Source organism: Sander vitreus, chromosome 12 (assembly GCF_031162955.1).
Source record: "Sander vitreus isolate 19-12246 chromosome 12, sanVit1, whole genome shotgun sequence".
Taxonomy (NCBI): Eukaryota; Metazoa; Chordata; class Actinopteri; order Perciformes; family Percidae; genus Sander; species Sander vitreus.
This window is the reverse complement of record NC_135866.1, coordinates 5,078,661-5,091,561: the sequence shown is the minus strand read 5'-3', so window position 1 is coordinate 5,091,561 and position 12,901 is coordinate 5,078,661. Positions and strand designations below refer to the sequence as shown.

Genomic DNA, 12,901 nt, shown 5'->3' with positions numbered 1-12,901 from the left:
GACAGTGGTGGAAGAAGTGGCCTATTCAAATATTTTACTTAAATTAATAATTCACCCTCAAAATTATCATTTACATATCAACTGTGTTACCTTGAATTCTTGAAGAAACATTTGTTTTTCTCACATATGCCTCCATGGTGAACTAGTAATCAAATTCAAGGTAACATGGGGTGTTACCATAGACTATTAATATTCTTTTTTACAGCCTATGAGTGTTACCATAGAATGTGTTACACATAGTGAGTATTGTATTACGCCTAGTCTTGCATTGCCAGACCTATCTCCACAGCCTGCGGATTACACTATACTTGAAAGATTTTGAACCTATGTTTAATACATGCCTTTCCACTAAATATCAGTTTGCAATAGCAGCTATTATATGCACCGTCAAGGGTGTAACTTTGGTTTGAGAAATGGGAGGAAAACCAGGGGTCTGGGGGTCCTATGGTATTCTATTTGAATCCCATTTCCTGCATTTTTACATAAGTTTAGGGACTATGGTGATACAAAATCCAGGAAATAATTAAGTTTATCATCATGATAAATTCTTCCAGAAAGAATTGTACTAAACTATGGTATGAGAAAATATGTCTTACTTTCTTTATTGTTTCAAATAAGGGCAGATCACGGAGACTTTTAAAGAAAATAATATCTAACCATTTTTTTAAAGTAGGGGGGACACAAACTGGATTTTGAAGTGTGGGGGACATGTCCTCCCCTGTCCCAAGTGGAAATTACGCCCTAGTGTACCATTCATAAAATATCGGCCTACAATTATGGGTAAAGCTTACCTGGGTTTGCCATCTACAACCATCTGTTACCCAATAATAAAGCATCACATAACAAGACACACTTATTAGAAAACCATATTTAATTCTCAATGGAATGGGGACAGATGTTTAAACAGTGTGAACATGAATTACAGAAAACAAAGAGGTTATGCATATGCTGATCATTTCTCTAACCATCTCTTTCTTTGACCCATAATCAGCGTGCGTGTCATCTCCACTGTACACTGTCTTTTGAATACTTGTTGGCTTTTGTCATGCTTTCTCATTGCATGTTGATAACATCCATGGGGCGTTTCATTAGTAGAGTCACCTCCAGTTCCTCCCTCTCACTGAAGAACTGAGCCTTTCCCCTGTCGCTGTGGATCGGATGTGGCAGATGAAGACCCAGTTTACTGAAGAGAGGGGAGAAGACAGGTTAAAGGGGTGGTTCAGAATTTTGGACATAGGACCTCATTTCCAAGTTAGCCAGTGTGTTATTTATAAGTGGAGACCGTTTTCAACACTTTTCATCCAGTCCTTCCAGTTGCAGAGTTCGCTGGTGCTAGGCTAGCACAAGTCAACAGTATCTGCTAGCCTGCCACTAAAAACAGTCTTACCCACTCCACAGTACACCCGAGGCAAATAAATTATAACACCAGACTATTGATGTAAATGTCTGTGTTGATAGAATAATGTTAGAAATAAAACTACCCTTGCATCGCATTGCAATAGTTATACTTTATTCCCTGTAGCTGGTAGCATAGGCTACAGCAGCGGCGGAGTGATATTATCCCAGGCTACTGAGAAAGCCGGTTTCCATGACAATCATACAAGTTTATTTACCTGCCGCTGCAATGTTCATGTAAACTGTCCGAGCTTACATGATTTTTCTGCCAGCAATTACCTAAAGTTAGCGGTTAGCCCAGCCAGGTATCTACCAAGGGTGTAGCTATACCGTTAGCTAACGTTGTCACTCTCCACAATGCACTGAACTGTAACGTTATCTCCACTAACATTGTCAGTCTCTATCAGTAGCAGCTAGGCTAACGTTATGAAATGGGCTAGCTTTATTAGCTAGAGTAGCCTACCAAAAGTTATTACCTGTTCATCAGTAGCTGTTGGTGCATCTGGAAAGACAGATGGAACCGCATTCGTTGTCAGTGACTTGTGGTTTAGATTGCTGGGTTTTTCAAAGTTGTTTGGTCTAAAATGATCACTACACATTTGCCACTTGAGTAGAGTCTCCGCCTTGATGTCCAAGCCAGCAGCAAGAAGCCACAGTTGGTTCCTTTCTGGATCTCCCAATGGAAATTTGTGGAAACTTTGTGGTGCCCATCTGTTTGGTTTATTTTTTACAATTTCTAAATGCATACTGAATCACTATGTTGCCTAGTCTTTAGTTTCCAATCCAATGCTTCAATACCAATGTACTAGTCTACTACTAGGTGTCCCAACTGTAGTTCGCTTCTCTGTTTACTTTTCGCCGCAGTACTACTAACCGGAGCAAAGTAAAATTCCGCTGCTGCTGAGAAACTAGTCCCTCAAAATGTAATGCGATCATTGAGATGCAAGGGTAGTTTTATTTCTAACATTATTTTATCAACACAAACATTTAAATTGATAGTCTGGCGTTATAATTTATTTGCTTCGGGTGTACTGTGGATTGGGTAAGACTATTTTAGTGGCAGGCTAGCAGATACTGTTGACTTGCGCTAGCCTAGCACCAGCAAACTCTGCAACTGGAAGGACTGGATGAAAAGTGTTGAAAATGGTCTCCACTGATAAATAACACACTGGCTAACTTGGAAATGAGGTCCTATGTCCAAAATTCTGAACCACCCCTTTAAAGAGTCGTGGGGAGCACCGGGGAGGGAGTGTGTATCTGAGAGAGGAGGATGTTAAGAGCAGTGTAAAACAGCAATCAAAGCTCAGATCATGATGTGAACGTCTGATTAAAAGGAAATGTCTGGAAATAGGAACTTTTGGTCTGAACTGCTGCTGCTCCGTCTTGAGGGGATTAAAAATGAAAGAGAACATTTTCAAAGCATCCCTTACTATTTTAGCGTCCGTAGATCAAGGAACTTTTCCTTTACATCCAGGATCACATCTGTTGCTTTAGTGTCTGGTAGTTTGATTTTCACCTAGGAGTGGGAAATAGTCAGAATCTTTAATAGTGTACATGGTGCACAGTTTAATCTTGCACTTTTATTCAAAGAGGATACCATTTTTCCACTTGTGTTGTGTTGTCCAAGTTATGTCATTTTTTGTTAATTTTTGTTAATTGTTAATTATTATTATTAATAATTACTGTTACTGCCTTTTCACTTCTAATGCAGGATCTGAGAAACTAAGACTGTACAAGTACTATAATTTATTTTATCTGTATATTTATATTGTCTTCATATAGTATAAAAAAAATGTTATTCTTTATTTAACTCTGATCAGATTTTCAACAGTTACACTTACTCTGCCTTATCTGTGTTGCTTAACATTTGGATTTTTTGCCCCTTAACATTTTTTTATACTGTACATAAATTAATTCTCCAAACCATCCCACAATTGGCAGTGGGAGAATCCCGTTATCTTGCTTGATTGTTTCTCGCTTGCTGTCCTTAAACACATCCTTGCACATTGTATTACATTGGGTGAAGTATAGAAATCCTGTGGCGGTTGATAAATTACCAGCATTGCTTCACAGCACATAGAGGATGGGTCCTTTCTGTTCAAGCCCAAGAACAGATCCTCAGTCCCCACACTCTGCTTCAGGATTATTTCATACCTGAACACAAAGGTTAAAGGTAAGAAAATATTTATTCATAATTCAAATTGAAAGTCCAAAGAGAAAACGAAGCGAGATAAAAATTAAAAATATTGTTATTTTTTTTATTTTTTCCATTTGGCTTTTCCATTTGGATTTAATATTTGGCTTTTCAATTTCAATTTAACATTGGCTTTTTCATTTGGATTTAATATTTGGCTTTTGAATTTCAATTTAACGTTGGCTTTTAATTTGGTTTTAATATTTGGCTTTTCAACTTCAATTTAACATTGGATTTTCACTTGGATTTAATATTTGACACATGTCAATGTAAATGAGGAGGTGTGGCCCAAAGTGGTGGGAGGGTCTGAAACGAAAGGGGTGCAGAGGCACCTTATGAACAGCAGGTGGAGCTGACTGCTGGGGAGCACACTGTTGAGCACCTGTCTGCAGCTTCGCCACCAGGCTGGCTTGACCTCTTATTTCACATGATAGAAACTGATGATGTAGGCTAAACACAAACGACATTTCATGCAACAGTGAAGTTTGGATATCAAATTTGGATATCGTTTCAAAATCGGAAATCAAATGAACGAAAAAGTAGCCTACACGAGCTGTACAAAAGGCCGTCAATCAGGAGTGATTGTTGTGAGTACATGTCGGAGAATAGCGCGGACACGCACCTCACACCGTGCGCACCACCCGGAGAAAGTTCGGTCACAGTTCGGACGATGACTACCCGGTTGAGATTGTGTGTGTGTGTGTGTCCTCGAGATCTGACAACACACAAACACACGTAGCAGAGCTACCCACACCCATGTTTGTACTGTTGCTTAATTAAATAAAACATCAAAAGAGAGAAGTTGTCTCCGTCCGTGTTTTAAACAGACACACCTGGGGCGAAGTTGGAAACCAGAATCAGCTTTAAATACAGTCCTAATCTAGTCATCACTAACACAGGCCCAATTATAGTAACTACATGAAAACTTCACTGTTGTTGCATGAAATGTCGTTTGTGTTTAGCTACATCATCAGTTTCTATCATGTGAAATAAGAGGCCAAGCCAGCCTCGTGGCCAAGCTGCAGACAGATGCTCAACAGTGTGCTCCCAGCAGTCAGCTCCCCCTGCTGTTCAAAAGGTGCCTCTGCACCCCTTTCGTTTCAGACCCTCCCACCAGCCTTTGGGCCACGCCTCCTCATTTACATTGACATGTGTCAAGTCCAAATGAAAAAGCCAATGTTAAATGGAAATTCAAAAGCCAAATATTAAATCCAAATGGAAAAGCCAATGTTAAATTGAAATTGAAAAGCCAAATATTAAATCCAAATGGAAAAGCCAAATGGAAAATTTAAAAAATAATAATATTTTTAATTTGATCTCGCTTTGTTTTCTCTTTGGACTTTCAATTTCTCTTTGGACTTTAAATTTGAATTATGAATAAATATTTCCTCCATAATACACACACTTTCAAATCATTTTAAATCACATTAAACATAATCAATAGGGAACAACAATGAACAGAAAGAAGCAGGCAGAAGTGAGTGTGAGCTGAGGTCGATGGAGTGGAAAATGTGGTATGCAGGTAATTGTGATAAATACTTTTCTACAAGCAGTCTTACCCTCCCTTGTACTTCTATAATTAGTTTATAGCACATGGGTAACCAAGGCAAGTATTTAGTAATAACTTAATAAAGTTTTATAATTAGAAAGTTGTGAGTTAAAGCCTTACATGGGACATTTTGGCTTTAAGGCTGAAAAAAAACCCTCAAGAAGATAGGATGAGGAAAGGTGCAATCTCAGTGAGGGAGTGTGTGGGGGAAAAAAAATACTAAGTAGGAGATGTCTGCTTTCAGTGAACCCTTTGATGTGTTTTTTTTTTCCCCCGGCCTTGTGGTCTTACTCAGGCTGTGGCCGCAGGTCAGCAAGATCATCATACTGGGAGCCCTCAGCCACCTCTTCCTCTCTCCAGATATCTTTGCTGTTTTTCTTTACATGGCCAGCTGACACTAAAGTAACAGCAAAAAACACACATGCAAATTATGTTTGTACATTTCATCAAGCCACCTAAGTTACTATAATAAGTGAGGAGTTATTGAGAAGTGAGAGGTATTTTTTTTAGGAGTTAACCTATGTGCAGAAACACAAAGCATTACCTTCTTTATCTTTTTTGGGTGGGGGGCCAATGTGTCCAGGGCCCAACTGTGCACAAGCTCTCACATTCTGGTAAAATGAACTGATGTTATTGTAAACCAACAGAAAGTTTAAGCTGTAGTTCAAATAAAACCTAGCTAATGGCAAACATCTATTCGGTCTGCAGTCACTAGCTAGTTACAAGACAAAAAAAACTATTAACTAGATAGATGTTGTGCATTTCCTTTAAATAGTCTTATTTATTTGAGACGTGTAGTATTAACATTTACAATAGCATTGAGGCCGAGAGGAATTAAATTAATAATCACAGTAAATTAGAGTGAACAATATCTTACTTTACAGTCTTCATCATCGTGCTGAGTCGCTAACAAGGCAGACAGATCCTTCAGATTCTGAACGGACGATACTCCAAGACACTCCATTCAGAATAGCAGAAATGTACTTTTACCTTACTTTATTCCCCAAAAAAGGCAGTACTACTCCCTCGCATCGACAACACTTAAAAATTGCAAAAACTATCCAATAAAAATTAGTGTTAGCCTGAATATGTAACGCTGGCTATTGCTAACAGACCGTTTGGACTGTTGCTGTTGACACGTTCTGTTTCCATGGAGACGACCAGGCTTCCGGGCTGCCATGGGAACCAGGGACTAAAAAGTTAATAACATGACATATATTAAACCTATCCAAAGACTATCTTGCCATTGATCTTTGTGCTTTAAGGCGTTTTAAAAGCGTTTGTCATAAGTCAACTAAAGGCGGCGTGGTTATGGCTTCGAGTACTAGCTAAGTAAGACGTATGTCCCTCCTCAGACACCGTAGTCAATGCATGGTCCTCAGGGATCATGTTGAAGGTGACAGGTAGTGCAATGCCAGGAGCTGTGAGTTTGTTGCCGATCACCGTCTTTGCTGCTGCCGTTGACGGGGAGACAGAGCCACCCGGCCCTTTACTCCGGGATGAGCTGTCTTTGTACACCGCTCCTCCGCAGAAGTCTCAGTATGTGGAGCCCGAAGCGGGTCAGCTGGAGCAAAGTGTCGCCACCCTCAGGAAGTCAACAGAGCCATACACGGAGTGGTGTCAGGGCACCTATAACAAAATTAAACCCAGAGTTCAAAGTGTTGTCAAGTGTGGGAATGACACCTACGCCTACTTGAAGAACCCCCCGAAGGACTTCTATCCTCGGGCAGGAGTTATCGGGTTTACCGGTGTCCTGGGACTGTTTCTTGCCAGAGGATCCCGGCTTAAAAAGCTCTTCTACCCGGTGGGCCTGATGACCGTGAGCGCCTCCCTCTACTACCCGGAACAGGCTGCGGCCATCGCAAAGTCGAGCGGAGACTCCGTGTACGAGCGCGCGGTGCAGAGCTACGCAGCCCTGGAGAAGATGGTGATGCATCAGAGCAAAGCTGAAAAAGGCAACGACTTGGAAACTAAACCCTGAGGATCCCAGTGTGATTCCGCAACTCAGCAATTAGAAATCAGCCGTTTCCTGATACTGTAGATTGACATGCGCTACCTAGACAGTACTAATCTGTGTGACTTCCTCATGCCCACTTTTTGCACTAAGCTTCAAATGTAACTCAGGCCCGGGCATGGCCTGTCACAGGGGGTTTGCAAGTTGAATGATTTACCTCCGCTTCTGATTTGAATGTATATTTATATAGACAATTAAAAGTCAACTGTCTTCCATTAAAATCTTCAGACATTTGTTGGTTTTAGACTCATGTGTTACTACCTACTACTTATTAAATTATTTAATCAAAAGTACAATAATCTCCAACTATTTTCATAATCAGTTAATTAGCATATTTTCAAGCCAAAGTGTCACAAGTTTGACTTCCTAGTCTTATTTCATTATAATATAATATATTTGGGTTTTGGACTGTTGGTCAGACAAAATCTATTTGATCACCTGGGGCTTTAGGAAATGGTTATGAACACTTTACTTTTTCTGTTTTATAGAGCAAATGATTAACCTATTGAGAAAATAATTGGCTAGTTAATAAATAATGAATAAAAACAGTAGCAGGCAGCCCTAGAATGTCAAACATCAAAAAGGCTGCCCCGAAGGAGTCAACAGCTGTAAATGTGAGCAGTCTGATATGTGGCTTGCGGACATTTATTCAAAAAGGACAGATTACATTAGCAATATAACCCTTCATGTAATGTTCATAAGCCATTTGTCAGAAACTACATTGCATTATTTGTGATTACAATATTACCGAAAGACAATGCCTGGAAGCCAATTGGTTAAAACTTTATGACTGTTTAACATCTTTATTCATCTCAGCCAAAAAAAAAAAGAAAAAGAAAAAAAAAGTGTACAAAATTAAATATGAATCACTTGAATGAAATCCCCTCAGAGCAGCACCAGCTTCTCATTTAGAGCAATCTGTGCTTGGGTGAGGTTAGACAGGTAGGTCACCATCAGCAGATCCTGCAGCAAACAAAACAGAGAATTTACATTTTGTTATTACAATCGTATTCATAGTGACGTTAAATGGGTTCATCAGTAAAACATGCTCATGCTTCTTCGACGGCTTTACAAGCAAACAAAAGTCAAGGCCTACGAGGTCAGAAAGACAGAGCCCTGACTACAGATGTAACAACTACCCCTATGTTTGTAAGATGGCTGTGTATGCTGGACTGGTGCTAAGTAAAGACGTATGAGACAAGAGGAGCCAGGAGAGCACTAATAATAGGAAGCACAGTCTGATTCAATGCTTCCTGTAATCAATGGGAGTGTGCGATGTGCCTGAGTGCAGGAAATAAATTAAGAATGGAAGGCCGAAGCAGAGGGATCCAATGGGGGGAAACAACTATCAGCAGCGATTACAAAAATGTAAGGGTCTTTCCTCAAAAAAATAAATGTTTTTCAATAACAAAAATATGCAATGTGACATAATTTTGGACCATTATTATCACCATATCTGTGTCTAAAACTTTTCACCGTTTTTGGCACTTTTTTGCCGCATTTCACATTCATTCGGCTTAGGTGCTGCCAAAACCGGCTCAGGTGCTGCACCTAAGACTTATAATGGTGGGGAAAACCCTACACTTACGTTAATGTTAGAATTGAGCATGTTCTCAAAGTCCTCGGCTGAGATGGTGGGAACCTTGTTGACCAGGTCCATCAGGAAGCGACCCACGCTGTTATCTGCCGCCACTTTGCCAGACTGAGACAGACAGAACAGCATTAGCATTATAGCCACCATAAACTTGATCACATGACAATTGATCTCTAGAGACACACAACGGATTGATACAAAGTAGAGTAGCTGGAATATGAGCAGGAAAACAAATGGCGGAAGGTATTGCTTAATCATTTCATACACACAAAAACAATGGACTAATCATGTCGGATTAGGAGTCACACCAGCATTCCAATTGCTCCAATACTCACCAGCACATCATCAATGTATGCAAGCATGGTGGTCAACATGTCCTGTACCCTGGCTGCAGAGCCAGCCACCTGGGACAGATCTGAGGTCAGCCCCTTGGTGCGACTCGGAAGTAAACGTGTCCTCTGCAGAAGGTCCACTGGAACAAACACATGGGATTGTTCAGAGTACAGTACAACGATTAAGAGCCAAGAACTACAACTACTACTACTACTACCAAAAATGATATTGGCCAGAAAAATGAATTATAAGCTGTGGAGCTGCAACGATTTATAGATTAATCGATTAGTCGGTCCACAGACAATTAATCGCCAACAATTCAACGTTCAAAGTAATTTTTCATGCAAAAAAATGCTGTTTTCAGCCTCTCAAATATAAAGACTTTCTGCTCTTTTCTGTTCTAGATCATATTAAACTTGAGTTTTGGACTGACAAAACAAGACATCACCTTGGACTTTGAGAACCTAGGACGAACATTTTTCACTATTTGTCAGATAGTGAAACGATTAATCGAGAAAATTTGCAGAAAAATCGATAACGAAAACCATTGTTAGTTGCAGCCCTAATTGGCAGTATCTAAATTCTTTTAGACACTGCAATTAAAATATTTCTCACCCTTGACAAATTGGAAAAAACACAAATTTCACAATCACAGACATTTAGGCAGGAAGCATTTGTTTCCATCATCTTAATTTATTGTTTGGATTCTTACCGCCTATCCTCTCCGTGTCAAAGTAGACATACTTGACAGTCAGTGGGGTGAACATCACACCGACGGTCTTTCCTGGCACACCCATCTGCGCACTGTGTAGGAGATAAACAAGCACATTAAAACACACAACTAAAAAATGTATATTACTCAATTGGAAGTCTCCACTGTCCCCATGTTTCTGTAGGTGGCTCAATTAAATGTTTTCTATGGCTAAGATGGAATAGATCCGTTTTAACAAAAGGAATTAACAAAACCACTTTAAGTTGTGGAAACCAGTTTTAATATTGCTTGATGAGACCTAAATGTCTGATTTGTGTGTGTTGCTGCTATGCTACACCCTTAATCTGAGCATGCTTTGATCTTGCACTCTGATACTCTGGCAGCCCTCCACCTATGTGTGTGTGCGTTTTTTTGTTTTTTATCGTCGTCCGTTTTTGCTTTTTTTTTTTTTGCTGTCTTGTCTAGTTTACATTATGTTATGAGAAAAATTTAAAAATTAAGTTTAAAAAACAACACTCTCAATCAGTAGTTGACCACACAAAAAGAGAGTATCTATGACAGGAAGATCAGCCAACCTGACGTAGGCACGGATGCTCATCTTGCCACTCTGCAGCGCGGTATCCATTGTCAGGTGAATGGGGTTGGTGGCCTCACGGCTGTAGTACTCGTGAATGAGCACCGAGTGTTCTGTGATGTCAAAGCCTGTGGCATACCTGTGAGGACAGATGTCACTGTGATGAGAACAAGTTTTTTTTTTCCTCCCCCCTATTCTATATTTGAAATTCCAAATTGAATTAACTGACGCACCATCCGATGATGACCTCAGTGGGTGACACCCTCTTATGGAGCTCGTACATGTTCTTAGCGAACTCCATGTCCACAGCAACCTGTTGGCAAAGAGGATTTCATTTGACCCATGTCCTTTTCTCTACAACACCTCTTCTCTCTTCAACAATGCAATATGAGGCAGCCATTTAGGTCTGAAAATCTTTGTAACAAGTAGAGCTGAAACAGAAATTTTACTGTACAATTGTCTCAGAAATAATTGCAATTAACAATATAATTGTCTTTCAGTCAAATAAAAAAAAAAAAAAGTTTATGTATTACTTTTGCAAACAAATTACAGTTTTGAATGAATCCCAGAATACATCTTTTGTTTATATCACCACTGTTATGTGACCAAGATAATGTATCACAAATACACAGCCTATGATGTAAACCACGCCTCTTCATTATCATAAAAACATTATTTTTTTTTCCTTCTTAATTGAACCTAAAAATGATAATTATCATCAACAGTCATACCCCTTAGGACCTAAGCTGAGGTTAGCAATTCATTGCAGTTAAACAAAAAAACAGCGATTATATAAAATAATTGTAATTAGACAAATATGTAATTGTTACAGGCCTAGTAACAAGCTCAACAATGTTCAGTTCCTTCACTACTTATATTCAATAGCTTCCAGTGCCTTATGAACAAGTTCCACAAAAATATGATAAAGGGAAGTAAGTTGTGAAGGAATCCTACGGTAATTCAGGTATTGTGCAGGTGTTATAAAATGTCCTGCAGGACAATCTATGGTCCTCCATGACATTTTTAAAATGTCCAACAGTAAACATATTTACCATAGGAATTACTATACAATTCCAATGAAGCACCTTGTTATACCAATACAACACTTTAGTAGACTTTCACAAACCCTGTGTGGATTACTACCAGGGACAATCATAAATAGTCAGAGTTAAGAGTGTGGTGCAGATTTCTGGTTTAATCTTTCTCATTTGTATTTCTGTTTATCTATGTATTGTGTCCATATAACGTTAGGATTTGTTTTGTGTGTTTGTGACTGATGTATCTAGGCTTCTGTAGTAACGGTACTACAATGTTCCATTGTGATTGACAAAATATTCTGTCTGAAGATGTCCTAAAACACAACCCAAAATCCGTTTACCAACATACCTCATCTTCAGACTCATTATGGGGGACAGAGAAGCAGTTGGTCACTTCAATGGAGTGCTTGTCAACAGTACCTGAGAGGGACAAACGTTACAAATGAGGCATTATCTTTGCTAACATTAGCCGCCTTCGCATTTTTAGCTAGCAAACAAGAGAGTACGAGAAGAGGCTAAAACCATGACGAACCATCAGCAACGGCTAATGCGAATAACAACTTTCAATCCCGCTTGCTAGATGTCATATTAGTACAGACATGAATCAGAAAAGGTCAGATGACTTGGCAGACAGCAAAAGTTCCATCTGCATGATCATTTGAGCGAACAGCCAGCTGTTGCATAGGTGCTGCTAGTTAGCTGTTAACGCTAGCCAGATATAGCTTGGTTAGCCAGCTACTACTGCACTGAACCAAGCCAACATGCGTTAGCAGGGAAGCTAACATGAATCCAGTTAGCTGTCACCTGTGTTATCAGAAAGGCTGTCCGACCTAAAAACATGTCAAGTTTCTGCTTACCCAACAGAGTCCCGATAACACGACTCGCGCCCTCATTTCTCCGCTCGTAAGAGTCGCAGATAGAAGCGAGAACGACGGGGTGAATTTTCACCACTGGCCCGTACACCGACATCTTGGAAAAGGAGGAGAACTGATGATAACACCGGCTTCAGTGAACACATATACCACCACCTAGTGGCCGGCGGCCGAACAGCGGTTATTATGAATAAGACGCTAATTATAATCAAGTCATTGATACCATTGATGATATAGCGTGTGAGTGTGTGACTGTATCTGATATCAGCAGAAATGGTTTCATTAGTGAAATGAGTCTATATAAATTATTTTCATTGGTTTTTAAGAAACGTGGAATACAAATATATTTAAGAGAACCAAATTAAAACACAAATAGTAGGCCTGTAGGCATGGCCTATATAGCCTATAGACCTTATCAATGGAATTTCATTGTTAGGCAACAGCCTGTACCCTTGTTAACTTCCTGTCAGTTGATATCATTCGCATACACTGCAAATCAACCCGGGGCCATTTAGAATGTTTACGTTTACAAATGTGAAATGCTACTTGCATTAAAACCATAAACCCTTATTTAAAAATAAAAATAAAAATCTATATAATCTATAGGCCTACCATCAGTCATTTTGA

At 39.5% G+C, this 12,901-nt stretch overlaps 3 protein-coding genes across 3 annotated transcripts; 1 reads left to right on the top strand and 2 right to left on the bottom strand.

Annotated features, from left to right (window-relative positions):
• Positions 1–852: 852 nt before the first annotated feature.
• Positions 853–6,427, bottom strand: dnaaf6 (dynein axonemal assembly factor 6). The gene is made up of 6 exons (XM_078263557.1): positions 6,016–6,427; positions 5,683–5,749; positions 5,430–5,535; positions 3,453–3,549; positions 2,826–2,911; positions 853–1,183 (listed from the first exon to the last, which is right to left on the bottom strand). The coding sequence occupies exons 1-6, from the start codon at positions 6,100–6,102 to the stop codon at positions 1,054–1,056; spliced, it is 573 nt and encodes a 190-aa protein (XP_078119683.1). The 5' UTR covers positions 6,103–6,427; the 3' UTR covers positions 853–1,053.
• Positions 6,428–6,485: 58 nt separating this feature from the next.
• On the top strand, positions 6,486–7,386 carry LOC144526240 (MICOS complex subunit MIC26-like). Its single transcript, XM_078263556.1, has one exon. The coding sequence runs from the start codon at positions 6,526–6,528 to the stop codon at positions 7,117–7,119; it is 594 nt and encodes a 197-aa protein (XP_078119682.1). The 5' UTR covers positions 6,486–6,525; the 3' UTR covers positions 7,120–7,386.
• Positions 7,387–7,919: 533 nt separating this feature from the next.
• eif3f (eukaryotic translation initiation factor 3, subunit F) lies at positions 7,920–12,400 on the bottom strand. The gene is made up of 8 exons (XM_078263555.1): positions 12,260–12,400; positions 11,752–11,822; positions 10,599–10,678; positions 10,367–10,504; positions 9,792–9,883; positions 9,082–9,218; positions 8,741–8,854; positions 7,920–8,115 (listed from the first exon to the last, which is right to left on the bottom strand). Exons 1-8 carry the CDS (start codon positions 12,369–12,371, stop codon positions 8,038–8,040), a joined length of 822 nt encoding a protein of 273 aa, XP_078119681.1. The 5' UTR covers positions 12,372–12,400; the 3' UTR covers positions 7,920–8,037.
• Positions 12,401–12,901: the final 501 nt, after the last annotated feature.